This window comes from Erythranthe guttata, chromosome 12, assembly GCF_056151865.1.
Source record: "Erythranthe guttata isolate IM_541 chromosome 12, IM_541, whole genome shotgun sequence".
Classification (NCBI taxonomy): Eukaryota; Viridiplantae; Streptophyta; class Magnoliopsida; order Lamiales; family Phrymaceae; genus Erythranthe; species Erythranthe guttata.
The window spans coordinates 3,273,738-3,294,442 of record NC_142544.1 but is presented as its reverse complement, the minus strand read 5'-3'; the positions used below and the strand labels follow the sequence as shown (position 1 = coordinate 3,294,442).

The following is a 20,705-nucleotide window of genomic DNA, read 5'->3' as shown; positions in this document are numbered from 1 at the left end:
GTAATTAACCCCGATTATTAACCTGAGATGCTAAAATAATCATAACCCGCTTCCGCGTGTATTACGATTCTAATCCTCTAGATTCAATTACTATATTCCTATGCAATTAATTCTAGAACACATCATTAAGCACAAATCTCAATAATGGCTACCTAAGAGATTACCTATATTCCTATGTTAATACCACAAAGGCTCTTCTACCACAGTTCTAATTATTAACCCGATCTTCCGATTCATGCGATTAACAATAACATAAAAGCACATAAGTTGATCAAGTTCATGCACTTAATAAAACAAGTAGAAGAAATAATCCGTAATTAAAACTTGAATAAAATCATAGAAAAGGGTTCATAAATCCCACATAGGGTTCCAAATAAAATCCTAGAAATAAAGACTTAGCTACTGGTAATTCTTATGATAAATAAAATAAAATAAATAAATTAAATAAGAAAAAACTATGCTTGAATCTTCGTTGATCTTCTTTGCTCTTGATTTTGCGTAAAAAGATGGATCCCTAATTGTGTGCTTGACTTGGTCTTATATAGGGTGGAAAACTTGGGGAAGAAGGCAGCTTCCTTGTGCAATTAAAATTCTTTTTCTGCGCAACTTCGGAGTCTCGGACGGGGGTCTCACAATTTGCACTAAAACTGGGACGGGGTCCGAGCTTTAAATCTTCAGAATTTTGATATTTTCACTTTTGACCCATATTTTCGCCAAAATTGCAGTTTTGACCCCATACTTTTCCAATTCTTCAATTTGTACCTAAAATACAATAAATCAACTTTTTAAGCACCAATTATCGTTAAAACACACCAAAATCCCAAATAAAAAGGTACGATAAAGTGTAAAAATATACACTTAACAGGCATCTTTAGATCATCAATCCTTTGCGTGTATGACTTGACATAGGTTGATGGCGACTTCGAGCTTCATTCCAACTTGTCTTTGATATTCCATTGATCAGCGTCATCACTTGATCTACATGAATTAGCCCTTCGGGAGAAGCTTGAAGTTCTTGAGCTGGAGCCTTCTCGTTTTCAACTGGTTGTTGCTTTATAGATGTCTCGACTTCGTCTTGAGCCTCTATCTGATTCTCTACAGCTTGTCTAGCATTGGATTTGTCTATCTTGTTGATCAACTTGGCAATTTGAGAATCTCGTTGTTGAACATGCTTTGCGAGTCCCTCAATGGCCTTTGTTAAACTTGCAATTTTCTCTTCCATGGTTGTAGCGTTTGGTGTCATGACGGATGCCGACCTCTGAGTAGCTTGATGTTGAATGAAGCGTGGGATGTGAAGTCTCTCGTGTTGAACCGTCCACCTCCGCACTTGTGTTGACAAGAGGTGGTAAGTCTTTCTCAATGGGCTGGGGCGTCGAGCTAGTATCGGAGGATGCTTGCAGCTTCTTAGCCATACTCATTGTAACCTACTCCCACACTTGATGAATCCAATGTAGGAATTTTCATTGCAAATATAGAACAGTCACTACAACACTTCGAGGATCTTCGAGAGATAGAAGAGATGAGAGGTAGAGAGAGATGTCCCACCGAGCGTGCCAAAATTTGTAGCAACAAATTCTTATCTGCGATTTAAAACAAACAAGAAAAACTTGCACAAAGATAATTTATTAAATTAAAAATAAATATTGCGGGTTACAAACTCTAATTTAATCATCTGATTTTGTCTCTCAAGAACGATATATGTTTGACTTTGAATTTCGGAGACGGGTCGTTGACTTGATCTTCTCCGGATTTGACTTTGAACTTGAATAACGTCTTCCGAGGGTCTTGCGACTTGAATTTTGGATCGAACGCTGAACTTTGACTAGCTTTGACTAGAAGATCTTGGAGTTCTTCGAGCTTTGACTTGAAGATCATGGAGTTCTTGATGGATTTGACCCTTCAATCTTCCTTCGATCTTGATTTGTTGAAGAACACCCTCGATGAATAATGCTTGAGATGTTGTAGAGATAATTTCTCCTACAACTTTTCTTCTTCTTGAGTTGTGTTTTAAATTGTGTAGGGAGGGTCCCTATTTATAATGCTAGAATAAGAGTCCTAGATAAACATTTTTGATGGTGTGGTGCGATTTGATTAGCCCTTTTTAATTTGATATTTATCTCTTAAAACTTGAAAGAGAAGAATCAATCCTATTGATCAATAATTAATTAATATTTAGTTTCATGACTTATTTTGCACTATAATATAAATTATATTAAATTTAGGTCTCTACAATGGTATTGGAAAGCCCTTCTGCCACCAACACATGATTGGCCGTACACAGTCTGGATGTCTCAATATCTGTAGCTTGAAGCAACGGCAGATGATGGAAAATGAGGCAGAGGTAAGAGGTTATTATTAACTAATTAGAATAATTAGAAATTAAGAGAGGATTTTGTGCAATTGAGATTGTATTGCATGTGTTACTTAGATTTAGTGTTTCTTGTTGTAAACCAACTTTGAGCTATTGTTAGGGGTGAGCAAAAAAACCGAAAAACCGAGCCGTTTCAAACCGTACCGAATAGCAAACCGTATGTACGGTTTTTTTTTTTTGAAATACCGAATTATTCGGTTCGGTATGGTGGAAAGGTAAATAACCGAACCCAACCGAAACTATAAAATGACTTCATGTTATATAATATATGTATTATTTTACCCTGATTTTTATTTTCTATCTTTTAATTACTTGTCTCATTCTAAGCATTTGTTCATAAACTGAGACATTGTATTTTATTTATTTAGTAACTAAAAATTTTACTAGTTCATGGTTTTAATAATGTGGTAGATGAAAGTAGGGGAAAAAAATGAAGCGTAATACATCATCTAAATTACGTTAAGTTTTATGGGATTATAGATTTTATATTTTCATTGCATTAGTAAGTTGTGAAAGTAATTGTAATTGTATTCTTTTGTTTTTACAACTTGAATATATAGTTACTCTTGAACCGAAAAAAACCGAAACCGAACCGAAAAAAAACCGAAATCGAACCGAAACCGAAAGAAACCAAACTGATAAAAAAACCGACATGCACAGTTTTTAATTTTACAAAAACCGATATATTCGATTCATGTTCGGTTTTAGCCAAAACCCGAACCGAACCGAGTCGTGCACACCCCTAGCTATTGTTTACAATCAAGTACAATTTCAAGTTCAAATTTATCTTTTCTGTTTTTCTTTGTTTTGATTTTATAATCATTATTAATATTAAGATAAGAATAGTTAATTAATTAATTTATTTCATGCTACATCCATTGAAGTCTATAGAGTGATATTTAGTTGTACATGTGTATAACAATTACACTTTTCGTCCCCCAAGTTTGCATATTTTTCACTTTTGGTCTCTCATTTACCGCCGTCAACAAAATATACTCTAATATTGTCAAATTTTAACACATTGCGTTCCTTCGTCTATTTAACCGTGAACAAGCAATGGTCAACGGTTGAATTAGATGAATTTTGGATCTTTCTTTAAGAAAACTGCAATAAGACCTTTGTATTCTTTTAAAACTTTCTAAAAATCCCAAAAGTTTCATGCGCCCACAATTTAACATTAATTTCGCCAATTAACCCATTTTGACGAATGACCCTAACTTCTACCACCTTTGATTTTTTTTTTTAATTTTTTTTTTCTTTTTGTAGAATTTTTTTTTTCCAACATTGATTTTCTTTTAAATTGGGTTGACTTATTTTTTGATTGATTTTCCTATTTATACCGTTAACCGATGTTGAACGTCGAGTTAATTGAGTTGAATTTTTTTCTTGATTTTATTCTATTAGATTGTTGAGTAATGGGAAAAATAATTTAAAAAAAATCAAAGTTGATAACCCGGCAGTTAAAATAATATAAAAAAGTCAAAATAAAAGAAAAGGGAAAAAGTAAACGATGGGAAAAATAGAAAAAAATAATTAAAAAACCATTGCCCGCTGTTGGCCCCAAAAACCACTGTACTAGGGTAGTTGTATCCTTTCCAAATTATTCCGTACATTCCTAATTCATCTTCTTCATATGTTTTGGGAAGAAATTTGGGACGCTCAGGCGGTTCGATGAAGAAAATTTTGAGATGAATAAATAAGGATTTTTAAGAATTTTTTAAATTTGTATTTTGGTCCCAAAATTTTAGATAAAAAATTGTTAGAAGTTTGAAATTTTAATGTTACGAAGCTAGATATTAATATAATAGTATTATTGCGTTATATTGTATTTATTACTATGTTGATCGGAAAAAAGTTCAAAGAGAAAGTTAAAAAAATCAAGAAAAAAAAAAAACCAACATTGTTAGCCGACAATCCAATGTCGGTGAATATCAGTAAAAACAATATTAATAAAAAAGCCAACACCAAAAAAAAGTAAAAAAAAAATAAAAAAATCAAAGGTCGTTAACAGTGGTAACAATGGCAAAATTGGGGTTATTGGTCAAAGTTGGTTACTTAATAAAATTGGGGTTAAATATTAGGGTTGGATAGAATTTTTAGGGATTTTTTGAATTTTTTGAAAGAATGCCGCGTCATTGCAATTTTCTTAAAGAAAAGTTTCTAATTCAACCATAATTCAACCGTTGACCGTTACTTCTTGACGGTCAAAATCAGAGGAACTCAATGTGTTAACATGTGACAATATTAGAGTGTATTTTATTAACGGCGATAAATAGACACTGAAAATAAAAAAAACGTACAAACTTGCCAAAAATGTAATTATACCTGTTTATTATAGATATGCACGTACACATGTACATATAAGTTATAACATGTGTGACCTGTAAATTCATGGTTGTTAAAATTGACTATTTACGATTTGAATATGGTTTCTTTCAAATTGTGCTTTTATGTATTATTAGGAAAATATATTAGATTTTGACTTCGAATATTAAACATGATAATTAGTTTTCATACTATAAATTAGTTTCCGGCTTATCATGAAAACTTTGTTTTTCTCTTTTAATGTTGTTTTATCTCCAAGTATAGACTAAAAAATAAAATAAAATAAAATAAAATAAAATAAAAGAAAAAAATAATAAAAATAAATAAATAAAGAATTGTTGTATGCAACTCTAGTTATATTTTAAATTAGGAGATAATTTCCTAAACATATACTCCATTTCATACTATAAGTCTATAACTACATTTATAGTTTAGTTTTGTATATTAAATTTTCTATAGTTATTTTGCATTTGCATTAGCTTAATTTTTTATATATATTCTCACCTAGAAAAAAATTTATTTTCTTATTTTCAACAACAAAAATAAATATTTTAAGCAACAAAAATAAATATTTCAACTACAAAAATATAAATTTGATATTCTTAATTTTTTTTGATTAATTTACCGTGGGGCAACTTTAGGTTAGAGTTTCTATATACAATCCCAAATGTAGGAAAATATTTAGAAATTTTAGGTATAGTCTCTATTTTAGAGACTCTCTAGAATATCTATGCAACAATATAATGTTTTATTTACCAAAGTCTCTAAAATATGGAAACTTATTGAATTTAAAGACTCCATTGAAGATGCCCTTACTTGATATAAATATAAAGTTAATATTGATGAATATTACACACGATAACATAATTCATGAGTTTTGATTTTAAAGAACTAAAACGAGTGAGTTAAAACGTTTAGAATATAGGGCAAATGACAAATAGGCCCATGACAAGGGGCACTTAATTAAAGAGGGACATCCAACTTTTTTGTCTTTCAAATAAATCCAGCACATTCAAACTTATTTGCAAATAAGGGACTTCCCTTTATTTATACAAAAATTACCCCCAATTCATTGAAACCCATTTCAACTCCAATTTCATTAGCCCAATTTCATCAGTTAACCAATTTTAATCATAATTTCAATTTTGACCCCCACCACCGGAGACCGCCGGTCGCCGCCGTTGACCGGCGTTGATTTTTTATTTTTTTTTGTTTTTTCTTAAAAAAATATTTTAATTAATATTACTGTCATGGCTGCTAAATTACTGTCTCCGGCAGTTATTTAACTGTCGGAGAGAGTAATTTAACTGCAAATTGATTTTTTTTTTCTTCAAAAATATTTTAATTAATATTATTGTCTTTGCTACTAAATTACTGTCTCCAGCAGTTATTTAACTATCGGAGACAGTAATAACTGTTAATTGATTTTTTTTTAAAAATATTTTAATTAATATTACTGTATTCGTTGCTAAATTACTGTCTACAACAGTTATTTAACTGTCGGAGACAGTAATTTAACTGTTAATTGACTTTTTTTTTTCTTAAAAAAAATATTTTTAATTAATATTACTGTATTCATTGCTAAATTACTGTATCGAGCAGTTATTTAACTGTCGGAGACAGTAATTTAACTGTTCATTGAATTTTTTTTTCTTAAAAAAAATTATTTTAATTAATATTACTGCCTTGGCTGCTAAATTACTGTCTCCAACAGTAATTTAACTGTTTTAGACAATAATATTAATAATATTACTATTCGTGAAAATAATATTCATAATATTACTGTCCCAAACAGTAATAATTAAAATATTTTTTTTCTAAGAAAAAAAAATCGAAAAAAAAAGAAAGTCAACGCCGGAGACCGGCGGTCAACGGTAGTTGACCGCCCGGAAAAAAAATTCAGGAAAAAAATTATTTTCTGAAAAAAAAAATTTGGGGGTTAATGTGATATATTTGTTTAAATCCGGGGTCAATGTGTAATATTAAGGAAGTTAGAGCATAATGGGTGGAATTGATAAGAATTATATTATGGAGGGTATTTTAGACTAAAGACATGAGGATGAGTTTAATTGAGAGACTGTTTTTTTTTTTTGTAGATCAAAATGCATTTAAGTCCCATGTGATGGACCTTTTTGCCATTCGCCCAAAACTTTGACAGGAATTATCACCACTAATGAACGTATTCAAAGTATTTTAGATACACCTAAAAGTTACAAATAAATGTAGTATGTAGAAGAGAAAAATGGTATAACATAGGAGCTTGTAGAACCTAAAAACTAATAAATAAATTTAAAAAAAACCGGAGAAGTGGTGATTTTGCAAGAAATCGACCGAACTTGGCCGAACTATCAGAGCCATTGGCCCACAAGATCGGCCCAATAAGCCCACCAACAGGAAGATGGCGAATGACGAGAAGGGTAAGGAAAGCGAAAAAAAAAGGGTAGCTCGCCATGCCTCCGCTGCTACCATAGAAGTATGGTGTCATCATAGGGTTGCTTGAACTCGAGTACAACTATAACAATGGCAAATTCTCAGATTACCATAAAGCGAACGACGACATGATAAGATTCTCCGGATTCTAATGGGTATAAATAGGAAGTTTCAAAGATCCCAAGGTACGCAAACTTAATAACTACTATATGTATGATCTCACTTGTTAGTAGGGGTGGGTAATCGGACTGGGTTATTCGGGTTGTGACCCGACCTAGTCGAATTTTATCCGACTGGATCGGTAATTTTCAAGTCTACCAGGTTCGGGTACTTGGTGTTCTTAAACCGGGTCGGGTCCGGGTTTTAGTATTCCTAACCGGGTACCCGACTAAAAAAAACTAAACTACATAGCTCACTTTCACCCAAGCCCAACCCAATTTCCAGCCCATCTGATGTTATATCATCTATATATTCTATTTATTTATTTATTATTGGGTTGAAGCTTCCAATTCTTTTTTTATATTGCAACAAGTTGTTTAGTAGTTCAAATTTTTATATTGGCAACTAATTTTTTATTATTTTTATAATGAATAAATGGCTTTGTAATAGGTAATAGTTCGTATATCAACATTATTATTGAATATTGGTGCCTGAAAAGAAAAAAAAAAGAGAAGAAAAAAAAAGAAACCCGAACCAACCCAATGTAACCCGGTTATTTCGGGTTGGGTTCGGGTAATGATTTTTATATAAAAAACCCGAATAATCCGACCCGATTCGAATGACCACCCCTACGTGTAAGATATAAATTATACTGTTAAATCCCTTACTGTTACTCACTTGATCGTCAAAATACTAACTACATCATTTAGTTCGGACCTCTTATTTTGTAGGGCTCACCACCAGTTATGTATGTGCATTAGGTAAATTGGTAAAACCTTTAGTACAATAATTTACAAAATGTACGAAATATGTAAACCACATTAGGTATAAGTTGTGTGTGACAAATTCGACCTAGAAAACGATGAATTATTTGACATTGAGCCATATGGTTCCGACAACTATACTAACCTTTTTCTAAAGTTGAAAATCAAACTAAACTACTTGATACTTCTATTCGAGATTCTTTTAGTCTAATTACGTAGAGTTCAATTACTAATTTGCGGGAAAGAGTGCTATAGTAAATATAAGGTGGCAAATTGAGGCAATGTTTGGAAGCGTTTTGGAACTTACTTTGATTTCATTTTGAGGAAATATGTTTTGGAGGAAGAATTTGAGAATGAAAGTAATGTTTTGTTTATATTTTAGAATGAGACAAAATACAATTATTGTAATATCAACAGGAATTATTTGGCATAATTTTCGTGATTTTTTAAATGTATATCGATATTTTTCTCTATTTATTTGGTAATTAAAATTATTTTCGAATGAAAAAATCAAATAAAAATAATTACAAGTCGGAAAAATAAAATTCCAGTTTCTACGGGTAGATAATAATATAATTAATGTTAGAAAAAAATTTGGTTAAAAAATAAGTTGAATAAGATATAAAATATTGAGAAATAAAAAAGTTGTTTCCCTCGGCATTTTCAATGTCTAGTGGTCATTTTGCTGGTTTTGTCCATTTCACTACTACTATAGGGGGGAGGTGTCCAAGGAGGGTGCTAGGCCAAGTTGCTCACATCATGTTTAAAAGTGTTAGAAAAATGTATTTTAGAAGAAAAAAATTGAAAGATGAAGTGATATTTATTTGTTTTTTAGTGAAGAATTTTTTTACTGTAGCAGTCAAACGATTTTACTCTAGCAGTCACATCATATCTGAAGGAGAAAAAAAGTTTTGAGATTGTTTTGAGAAGTATAATAAATATAAATTTGTTTTGGAGGATCAATGGAAACAAAATAAAAATAATACCAAACATTGCCTGAGATTTTTTTTAATCTTAAATGGACTTATAAATTAGAGTCGTTGCGAGAATATGAAATGAAAATTGGATGGACCCGAATGAAATTAGGATCCTCGGAATAATTATTTCTTGTAAACGAAGAAATTTCAATTTCGTTTGGAAGAAAAAACAAAAAAATGAGAAGTAGGAATTTCAAAATTTGGAATGAAAATACTCATTCCAATATTAGAAATATTCATATTAGAATGAATTGTACCATCTTTTTTTCTCACCTATACTTCAATTTGTTTTCTTCTAGTTATTTTATAACTTATAAGCGTAATTATTTCTTTGGAATTCCCAAATTGGATTGAGATTTGGAATCTGAAATTCAAAAATGAAAATTTAATTTGGAGTGAAAATTTTCGGAAAAATTTTGAAATAAAAATTTGAGTTATAAGAAAAGTATTTAAAATGATTTTTATTAAATCAAATTGACAGAACACGAAAATATCATTCCCATTTCGTCCCTTGTGCATCTAAAAAAATATGGTAAATTACAACAACTCATGAGGAAATGTCAAATTACAAAACTTCCCCTCATATTTGGGTAATTACAACTGCTCAACAACTATGAATCTTCTTACACGTTCACTCTTATGAAGTCAAATTCAACATAATCTTCTAGATTCTGGTAATGTTCTCTAGTTTATACTCGTTTGGTGCAAATTTACAGTTTATGATGCACCACAATCTGATATACAAGCCAAAAAACACATAATCTGATCATCTTGCTTCACAATATGGAGCTCAAATGAAATAAAATTGATACAAACTTGAGAATATTTGATTTAATCTAAAAGGTTCCACTAAATCAGGAGAGTGATTGTAATTTATCCCAATTAATAAAAAGAAAAAAAAAAAAAAAAAAAAAAAACAAGGGAAAACAAAAATCTGAATTTCCAAATATTAAGTGGGCTGCTCTTGATTGGGCTTTTGGTTCTAAAATCTTTAGACCATTTTGAATATAAAACCTTCTCTCACAACCGTCTGCGGCGGCGGCTCCGACGTCGGCACTTCGATTCCTAGGTAAGCTTTTTTTCCTCTATTCTTCTTCTTCTTCCGTTTCTTTACTTCTCACCTCTGAAGTAAATTGATTTCAACTGTGCATCTGAATTTGTAGGGTTTTAATTTTCTAATTTTTAATTTTCAAATTTAGGGTTTTTTATTTTGGGGGAAAATTTGCGAGAAGTAGGTTGCATCTTCCAATATCTCAACAGTAGCAGCAGATATAATCCTTTGTATTCATTCGCCTTATGGCTTTTTATTGAAATATATCTTTTATTATCAAAAAATAAAAAAAATAAAAAAATTAGGGTTAATGTGTTTTTATCATGTTTCAACTATAATTAATTTTTCTAGCTATCTTGTCCTGCTCAGTAGGTGCTAGTATTTTTTATGAAGGAGAAATTTAGGGTAATAAGTTCTTGCTATTGTTCTTTATATCCTAAATGAGTTCTCGAAAATCGACTTCTTTTTGCAGATAGTGAATTTACGAGGTTAAGATGACGAAAGAGACTTCATCGAAAAAGCAGCCCAAGGTTTCGCCCAAGGGTCCTTCCGTACAACAGAAGCCCTCTTTCAAACCGAAAAAGAAAGGCACCGAGATCGACAAAATCTTCGCCGGGAAGAAGAGAAAGCTGCCTGAAAACGACACGAAAGTCGAAACGAAGAAGCCCGATACGAAGAAGCCCGTTAAGGTATCAACTTCGAATGTGAAATCGCATGAATGGAGTAGGGTAACAGATAACAGTGCTAATAAGATCAAAACCTTGAAAGAGAGTGGTATTGTTGACCGGTCTTCTTCTCGATCGAGGAAAAACAGCTCGGAAGGTGGACCGAGGAAAAAGACTGCAGATGGACTAACTATTTATACGGAGGACGAGTTGGGCTATGGGAAATCGGATGCTGGAGGTACCCCTTTGTGCCCGTTTGACTGTGATTGTTGTTTTTGATGTTATACGATTAATGGGTTTTTTTTTTTTTTTGTTGGATGTTTTTTTTGCTATGATTTGAATGAATTTTACGAGGCTCTCTTGTGCAAGGAAAATTGAGTGTTCCTTTACATAGTGTAATGTTGAATGTAAAACCGGCAGCCCTTTTGTGAGGGTCGATTTGGAATCGGATCGAGATGAAAAAATGACTGAAGTTTGTTATTCGTTAGTCATGTGAAGTCTCCTTAATTTCCGTGTTTTTTTTTTAACCCAAATTCCCCGCCATGTCTAAGGCTGGGTTTGGTTGCCGGAATATGATTAGTCAAGATAACATAATTTAATTTTACGAGGGTCCATTTGTGAATAAACTGAGATAAATGTTCATTCTTCTCAATTTTTTTGGACCGGTATGAAGTTTTGGTGCCGACCTGACTAATCGAACATCAAACAAGGTCTTTATTTAAACGAACATGCTTTATCTACATTGTTGGTAAGGAGGTGAAAGTATTTGTTCGTTTTATTACAAGTATGTTACACTTCTAGTACAACTAGAAGGAACTAACGAAGTGTGTCGAGAATTGCGAAATCGAATTTAATTTCGTGATATCTTTCGAGAAAGATGTACGTATAAGGATGGTGATGCATATGGTTCTGGTATTTGCTGTCACATGGTTTTTTGCTGTACTTGTTAATGCAGGTAGGGAGTTCTACCATGAAGTTGAAATACTATCATTCCAAACTTATATAGTAAAAATGAAAATATGACTAATTTAAATATATTTATATTTCATTAAAAAATTGAATAAACATAGTTTCATAAAGTTGCTGATGAAAACGAGTATAACGAATGTTTGCTCATTATCCAAACACTTTAAAGATTAATTATGCAAATAAGATTCAACAACTTATTAGCTCTTGGAACAACTTATCAGACTTTTGGAACTTATTAGTTGTTTAAATAAGTTTGGCCAAACGGGTCTAAGCCCAATAACACGACCTGACAAATAAGTATAGGTGGAAACCCGAATTAGGTGGAATGAAAATTAGTACCTTTGAAAACAATTATTTTTTAAGTGAAATTAGTTCCAATTGCATTCTTAAAAAATAGAAATTGGAGTGTAAAAAAATTATAACATAAAAAGAATTGCTGAAATACAGGAGAAACTTCATGCTATACAGTTGGGTCACGTGACTGTACAAAGTAAAGCGGAAATCTCTGTCCTCCAGAAGCAACTTGAGCAATTATACGGCGACCTTGATATGTATTGGAGATAGAGAAGCATAATTCAGTGGGTTCAAGAGGGCTACCGTAACACATCTTTTTTCTATTCTAAGGCCTCAACCAGAAATCGTGTAAATAAGATAAGAGGAGATGAGAGAGGTTGTGGAATTAATGAACCCCAGAGTATCAGACGAGGCACATCAAATGTTGATCCAACCTTATACTTCTAAAGAGGTAACTACAGCTCTCTCTCAGATGGCTCCTCTTAAATCTCCTGGACCAGATGGTATGCCAGTTATTTTTTACCAAAAATATTGGCGTATTATTGGCCGAGAGGTTACTAAATGCATTCTTGAATTTTTAAATATGAGACGCATCCCTGAAAATCTTAATTTCATCCACATTGTGCTCATTCCTAAAGTGAAAAATCCAAAACGTGTCGTTCACTTTCGTCCCATTAGTCTTAGCAATGTCATCTATAAGATTGGATCTAAAATGATTACTAATCGTATAAAGTCTATCTTAAATAATATTATTTCTCCCACCCAATCTCCTTTTGTTCCAAACCGTCTTATCAAATAACATTCTTGTCGCCTTTGAAGTCAATCATTTTATTAGGACTAAAATTAGGAAAAATCATAATTTTATGCCCGTAAAATTGGATATCAGCAAAGCGTATGATCGAATCGAATGGGGGTTTCTTCGTCAAGTTTTGATGAGATTTGGTTTCCATGACTCCGTTGTCGAACTTATAATGCTTTGTGTATCTACTGTTACTTACTCTTTTCTTGTGAATGGTTCGCAATGTGGATTTATCCGTCCGTCCCGCGGCCTCCGTCAAGGAGATCCACTGTCGCCATATTTATTCATTATGTGTGCAGAGATTCTGGTGACGATGATTGAGCACGAGAATAATAGGGGGCGCTTGGAAGGGATTAAAATTGCTCCGGGGGCTCCAGTGATATCTAACCTTTGTTTTGCGGGCGATACGCTCATCTTCTGTCACGCGACAGTGAATGCAGCAACTAGGCTGAAATATGTGCTAGAAAGGTATGCTAGAATATCTGGTCAGATTATTAATGTGGATAAATCCTCTATGAATTTCAGCCGAGGAACTTTGGAGGATTTGAAGCATTCCATTCAGCATATTCTTGGTTTTAATATTGTCGAGGCTCATGACAAGTACTTAGGAATGCCGGCAATGGTTGGTCGTTCAGAAAAGGAAATTTTTAGTTTCCTTCGGGATAGGGTATGGACTAGAATCAAAGGTTGGGGTGAAAAACAGTTGTCAAAAGCGGGAAAAGAGGTTCTGATTAAAGCCGTTCTCCAATCCATTCCGACATATTTAATGGGTTGTTTTGTTCTGCCCAGTACGCTGATTAGAGATATTGAAATGGCAATCAGGCGGTTCTGGTGGGGTGATGGTAGTACTAATAACAAGATGAACTGGATCTCATGGAGTCGACTATGTGCCCCGAAAAACGCTGGAGGAATGGGATTTAGAGATCTAAAGAGTTTCAACTTGGCACTTCTAGCTAAACAAGGATGGCGTCTCCTTACGTGTCCCGACTCTTTAGCGGCGAGACTTCTTAAAGCTCGTTATTATCCAACAACGGAATTTCTGAAAGCAGACCTTGGGGTGCGACCTTCCTCTATTTGGCGGAGTATACTCCATGCTAGACCTTTTCTGGAAAATGGTTTAAGGAAAAGGATCGGCAATGGTAAGTCTACGGCAATATGGGGAGATGCATGGCTTCACACAGATGGGGCCTTCAAAATATTACAAAGCGCCCCATTCACACATCTTTCCCAGATAAAGTGTCGGACCTTGTGGATTATCGCCGGAAAGTGTGGAATGAAAATATTATAAACAAAGTGTTTTGGCAAGTTGATAAAGAGAGGATTTGGCGAATTCCGATAGGTAACTTTGAAGCGGAAAATCGTTATGTCTGGCACTACTCCCGGAATGGAAATTTTGATGTCAAATCATGTTACCATAATACATTTGCAGCTAGTCATCATGGTAATGGTGGGGCTAATGGTTCTGGAAGTGGAGTGGAGAGAAAACAATGGAATCTTATTTGGAATATGAAACTTCCCCCAAAAGTTCGTATTTTTGTGTGGCGGGCGTGTAATGGAATTTTACCAACATCGCATGAATTATATCGGAGAAGAGTTAGTAATAGTGCTGCATGTATTCGGTGTGGTGATACGAATGAAACAATTATGCATGTGGTCAGTGTATGTAATGGGATGGATAGTATTTGGAGCGCTCCACCTTTTGACAAATCTTGTCTTGAACTAGAGATTTCTAACTATTCGACATGGCTCGAACAGTTAATGGGAAAGTGTTCTAGTGATGAAGTTGAGCTTGCGGTAATCTTGAGTTGGAAAGCTTGGCATAACAGCAATCAGGATGTGCATGGTTCGACGAGCATGGCCGCCGGAGACATGTTGGCCTGGGGGAAACTCTTTCGCGAGGAATACAATAGGGCAAAGTTTTATGTCCGACAAGATAACACGAGACTTTTTCCAGATTCATGGCGTCCTCCAAACGCTGGCACTATAAAGGTGAATTTTGACGCTGCATTTCCAGTCGGCAAAAATCTCTATAATGTCGCTATAGTAGCAAGGGATTCAAATGGAGAGTGTGTTTGGTGGAGGCGACGACAACTCCTTGGACGTCCAAGACCAGTTGAGGGCGAAGCTAGGGCAGCTTTACATGCGATCATGACGGCCAAAGAGAAGGCATGGCCATCGGTAATTTTCGAAGGAGACTGCCTTGAAGTGATCACCGCTCTTAAGTGTGATGAAGAGAGTTTCTCGACGTATGGCGCTTTGATTCAGGAATGTGGTAGTGTCCTTAATTGCTTTGATAATCATTCATTCTCTTTTGTGAAACAAAATGGGAATAAGATAGCCCATTGTCTAGCAACATCTGTTGCATCTGTAATCGGTAGGGAAGGGGATAGTCTCCCAACTCTTTTGGCCAAGATGCCTAATTAATATTCTACATTTTATCTCAAAAAAAAAAAATAAAAAAAAAAAAAATAAAAAAGAAAAAATAATTTTACATTCAACTTTCGAAAAAAAAAATAAAAAAATCCAGGAGTATTTAGAAATTAAATCGGATTGAAAATTGGGTTAATGGCAAATAGGCCCATGACAAGGGCACTTAATTAAAAGAGGGACATCCAATTTTTTTGTCTTTCAAATAAATCCAACTCATTCAAACTTATTTGCAAATAAGGAAAATCCTTTTATATATACCAAAATTACCCCCAATTCATTGAAACCCAATTTAACTCCAATTTCATGATTTACACCCCAATTTAGCCCAATTTCATCAATTAACCAATTTTAACCCTAATTTCAATTTTGATCCCAATTTTGACCCGCCACCACCGGAGACCGCCGGTCGCCGCCGTTGACCGGCGTTGACCACCGGAGACCGCCGATCTCCAGCGTTGATTTTTTTTTTCCTGACACTTTTTTCCGGCCGGTCAACTGCCGTTGACCGCCAGGTCTCCGGCGTAGATTTTTTTTTTTTTTTTTTTTTTTTATAATTTTTTTTCATAAAAAATATTTTAATTAATATTACTGTCTTGGCTGCTAAATTACTGTCTCCGGCAGTTATTTAACTGTCGGAGACAGTAATTTAACTGTTAATTGACTCTTTTGTTTTTTTTTTCTTCAAAAATATTTTAATTAATATTACTGTATTCGTTGCTAAATTACTGTCTCCAGCAGTTATTTAACTGTCGGAGACAATAATTTAACTGTTAATTGACTTTTTTATTCTTAAAAAAATATTTTTAATTAATATTACTGTATTCGTTGCTAAATTACTGTCTCCGACAGTTATTTAACTGTCGGAGACAGTAATTTAACTATTAATTGACTTTTTTTTTCCTTAAAAAAGTTATTTTAATTAATATTAGTGCATTGGATGTTAAACTACTGTCTCCAACAGTAATTTAATGTCTTGGACAATAATATTAATAATATTACTGTTCGGAAAAATAATATTCATAATATTACTGTCCCAAACAGTAATATTACTGTCTGAGACAGTAATTTAGTAGCCAAGACCGTAATATTAATTTAAATATTTTTTTTCTAAGAAAAACAATTAAAAAAAAAAAAGTCAACGCCGGGGACCGGCGGTCAACGGTGGTTGACCCGCCGGAAAAAAATTTCAGGAAAAAAAAAAGTTTCAAAAAAAAAAAAAAAGTCAACGCCCGATTCCAAATCCAATCAAATTTGAAAAAAAGAATCAAAGAAATTTTTAACAAAATTCCCGATAGAAAATATTGTTCCAAAATCGAAACCGGAGATGGTCAATTTCATTCCAAATTCCATACACTAATTCATTTTCTTAATAATTAAAATATAAATACATTTCCCAATTAAAAAAATATTTAACGGACTCCCTCGCCGGCAGGAGTATTTTATTGTGGTGGCCCACAATTTACATCAAATCCCACTCCCTCTCCTCCTCCCCGGAAAATCAACCCCCCACCCCCCACCCCCACCCCCACCCCCACCCGATCCATGGTTCAGATCGACGCCTCCATTGATCTGAAAGCTTCAACCTCGAATCATTCATCTGTATTTCTCTCCGTACTATTATTATTATTATTCATTTAAATTCGAGATGAGGGATGATGACGTCCTCCCCGTATCCACGCCCACGTCTTCGTCACTGCTTTCGTCATCATCATCGTCGTCGTCTTCGTCCAGGAAGGACTCCTCCTCCGATTCCTCCACCATCTTCGGCCGCGGCCGCTACAAATTCTGGGCGCTCGCCGCCATTTTACTGCTCGCCTTCTGGTCAATGCTCACCGGCACCGTCTCCCTCCGGTGGTCCGCTGGAGATCTCGAGAGCCGCTTCAACGACGACTACAACTCCCCCTCCGCCGAAGATCTCGACGTTCTCGTATATCCCCCGCGATTCTCTCTCTTAGGGTTTGAATTCTGTTTTTTTTTTTTTTTAAATTTAATTAATCTTCTGAATTAGGATTTGGAGGAGAGGGAGAAATTGGTGAAGCATATGTGGGATGTGTACACCAACAGCCAGCGCGTGAGATTGGCTGGCTTTTGGCAGGAGGCGTTTGTGGCGGCGTACGAGGATTTGACGAGCGAGTTGCCTGAAGTTAGGGAGGACGCCATTTCCGAGATCGCTCGGATGTCTGCTCGCTACCTCAAGTTCGACCCCCCTCCTCTCCATTCCTCCGTCTCATTGGTCAGTTCTTTTGCCCTAAATTAAATTATTTGTTATAATTAGGTATTTGGTGTTTCCAAAGATTTTGAACTGAAACGAATTTGGTATACTGTGCACTTGGTTGGATATGATTGTAGGGTGTGGTGATCTTTAAACAAAGATCGTTTACATGCATTACGGTATCGAGGATCACTTTGAGTTGATCGTTAGCTAATCATTTTCGACTTGCCGTAAATATGGTTGATTAAGATTTAAGAAACGCGAATCTATTTAGTTTATGCTGAATTGGGATCACTGTATATACAACCATATTTACGGCAAGTCGAAAATGATTAGCTAACGATCAACTCAAAGTGATTCTCGATACCGTAATGCGTGTAAATGATCTTTGTTTATGCTGAATTGGGATCACTGTATATAGTGAAGAATGCGAACGATAAACCTAGTTAGTGCGTATATGTTTGCTTGTTCGGTTTCGGTATGCATATGTTGTTCTATATTGCATATTACAAGTTGGTGGGTGTAACTTGGATTTCTTTCCTTGCGCGACACTTGAATTTTGTAAGTGAAGATGGTTCAGTTATTTGCACATTTACCTCATGTAAATGCGAACCTCATAAAATTCTGTTCCAATTTTCCAATACTACAACTAATATAATTCAACTTTATAACAAAAAAGAAATGAAGAAAGGGACAAAAGAATAAGTGGTAGTGTTAGTTTTAAGTTTTAACCAAGAGCAAGTAACAAGTTACTACCTTACATTCGGTTGGGCTCAGCTATATTCCGTTTGTGCCCTTACTAAGTACAAAGTCCACCACTAAGGCACCGAATGAAACCCCATCAGCCTGAACTTGTACCTATGTTGTGAATATGAATAAAGGGTTTTTTTGACATGCAAAAGACTAAATCTTGAGCTGTTGGTTTGAATATCCATTAATTATTCAATTCTTTTCGCTTTATTTGGTGTAGAAATGAGGTAAAATTACTGTTCTTTTCCGAAGGGATTTCAGTAATGTTCTAGTGAAAGGTATATACCGAATTAGTCTCTCTTTATAACATTCCTTCAAAGGCAAAGTTGCCAATTTTACTTGCCAAAACCATGTATTAACAGTATATTTTAGCTTTCTTTTGAGTTCCTAATGCTTGAGGTCTACTTATGATTACTGCTTAATGTCGAAACATAGTTCATAACATAAAATACGTGAAAATTTTAAGTGGCCGTTAATTTGATGTGAGCAACACAATCACCTCTCTCTTTCTGTGTCGATCTCTCCATCTTTCACAAAAATGCATATAAATAGACTTCAATTAGTCTCTTTGATACAGGTTATTCAGTAACCGATTTAGTTGTTTGAGAAGATGAAAGCAGATTAATATTTACCCGATCATCATACATTAGTCTTTCATCTAGTTTCCTATATATTACTTCCCTGCTTTTCCCGGTATTCGGTAAAACAAAATTTACGGAGATATCTTATCTTATCGTGGCTTGTTTGTTTATTAAATGAGTCTTGCATCTTCGATGATAATCCTCTATCGATTTGTATTTTCGTATATTGTTTCAGGGATTGCGAAATATAAATCCAAAGCAAGGGGAGAACAAGGCAATTACATCAGGAAGTAAATTATGAATCAAAGCCTGCAATTTTTTTTTTTTCATTTATTTAATATTCATATATACATCTCATGGAGAGAACTACTTCTGTTTATTATTACATGAGAAAGGCATCGATTTAGGATATATTATTATACTCAGCTCTCATGTTTTTGGAAACACAGATAATTTTTGTACTAGCTTAGATTTTGTTCCTTTTTTTAATCTTCTGTGATACCATGTTGCTATATATGGTTCAAGAGTTAAACAACCTCACATTCTTCTCATTTCATTTCATTTTTTATTTTATTTTAATTTTTTTTAAATTTTCTGATCTTTATTGCATGAAGTACAAACAGGGGAGATTTAATTTGACCCATTTGATACATTTTAAACTAATTTTTTTTAGAGTAGGGGGTGTATATTAATTAGATTGCCAATATTTATTTGTATATATAATTATCAGTTACTATATTATATTTTACTACATCTACGTTATCGAGCTCTTTACGTCGTTGACTCGTTGTTGTTGTTGTCATCGACTCCCTCTTATTAACAAATAAGATCTTTTTTTTAAAATAAATTTTAATTGTAAAAATAAGATCGTACAACTTAACAATTCTTAAAACACCTTATCAGACCGTTTAAATAAAAGATAAGCTGTTAGAGAACAAATAAAATTTTTCTAAAAAAACATAAATTTTAATTCTAAAAATAAAATCGCACAACTTAACAATTCTTAAAACACCTTATCAGACCAAATGTAAGTGCTTATTAGTTTAAATAAGTTTAACCAAATGAGCATGAAAATTAGTTTGTCAAAACATCAATTATGAACAGTAAACAACATATTAAATTATAACATGGTTTAAAATAGGGGTCATTGCAAATATGCCATCAATGGGTACTTATTCATAAAGAGATCCAGATAAAAAACTCCTTTACCAATAAGTCCACACATGGTTCAAATTTTTATAAAGGACTAAAATAACCCCTCATACTTTAATATGCTCCAATTTCATCCTTAACTTTATTTAACCTCAAATTGACCCTAAATTTCACAAATTATTCAATTTTGACCCAAAATTTCTTTTTTTTTTTTCAAAAACTTTTTTTCCCCACCGGATTCCGGCGTTGACTTTTTTCGATTTTTTTTTCGTTTAAACAACAATACTGCTGTGATTGACAGTAATACTAACTATCTTACTGTTAAACACAGTAAAATTAACTAAACTACAGTTTAACACAGTAATATTGCTATATTAATCTCTAGCACAATAATATTAACACAACAAAACTCATTATTATTGTGTAATAGAGTAATATTAATGTGTTGACCGTTCAACAAATGTAAACATAAGCAAAAACCAAAAGAATTAATATTACTGTGAGTGACAGAAGTTTTACTATAACAACAGTAATATTACCATCAACCACAGTAATATTACCGTCAACCACAGTAATATTACAAGAATAGATAGTAATGTTATTACATTACTCCGTGAATAACTCAATCAAATAAAAAATCCAAACAAAATAATAATATTGATAATCCAAACAAAATAATAATATTGATGTGGTTGACAACAATATTACTATAATAGACAGTAATATTATTACGTTACTCCGTGAATAACTCAAACAAAACAAAAAACCCAAAAAAA

The 20,705-nt window shown here is 33.5% G+C and overlaps 2 protein-coding genes across 3 annotated transcripts; both read left to right on the top strand.

The window, feature by feature from the left end:
* Positions 1–9,954: 9,954 nt before the first annotated feature.
* Positions 9,955–11,233, top strand: LOC105966497 (stress response protein). 2 transcript variants are annotated; one of them, XM_012991050.2, is made up of 2 exons: positions 9,955–10,095; positions 10,550–11,233. In XM_012991050.2, the coding sequence occupies exon 2, from the start codon at positions 10,572–10,574 to the stop codon at positions 11,019–11,021; it is 450 nt and encodes a 149-aa protein (XP_012846504.2). In that variant the 5' UTR covers positions 9,955–10,095; positions 10,550–10,571; the 3' UTR covers positions 11,022–11,233. The 2 variants fall into 2 exon arrangements, with proteins under 2 accessions (XP_012846504.2, XP_088683164.1); XM_088827038.1 differs by having other exon boundaries at positions 9,982–10,095; positions 10,554–11,233.
* A 5,442-nt stretch (positions 11,234–16,675) lies between these two features.
* LOC148766239 (uncharacterized) lies at positions 16,676–19,367 on the top strand. The gene is made up of 3 exons (XM_088826871.1): positions 16,676–17,161; positions 17,243–17,467; positions 19,013–19,367. The coding sequence occupies exons 1-3, from the start codon at positions 16,880–16,882 to the stop codon at positions 19,076–19,078; spliced, it is 573 nt and encodes a 190-aa protein (XP_088682997.1). The 5' UTR covers positions 16,676–16,879; the 3' UTR covers positions 19,079–19,367.
* Positions 19,368–20,705: the final 1,338 nt, after the last annotated feature.

Coding starts and splice junctions, on each gene's coding strand:
- LOC148766239 (XM_088826871.1), top strand. CDS start 16,880: ATGAGGGATGATGACGTCCTCCCCGTATCCACGCCCACGTCTTCGTCA. Junction 17,162..17,242: donor CCGAAGATCTCGACGTTCTC/GTATATCCCCCG, acceptor CTTCTGAATTAG/GATTTGGAGGAGAGGGAGAA. Junction 17,468..19,012: donor TCCATTCCTCCGTCTCATTG/GTCAGTTCTTTT, acceptor ATATTGTTTCAG/GGATTGCGAAATATAAATCC.
- LOC105966497 (XM_012991050.2), top strand. CDS start 10,572: ATGACGAAAGAGACTTCATCGAAAAAGCAGCCCAAGGTTTCGCCCAAG.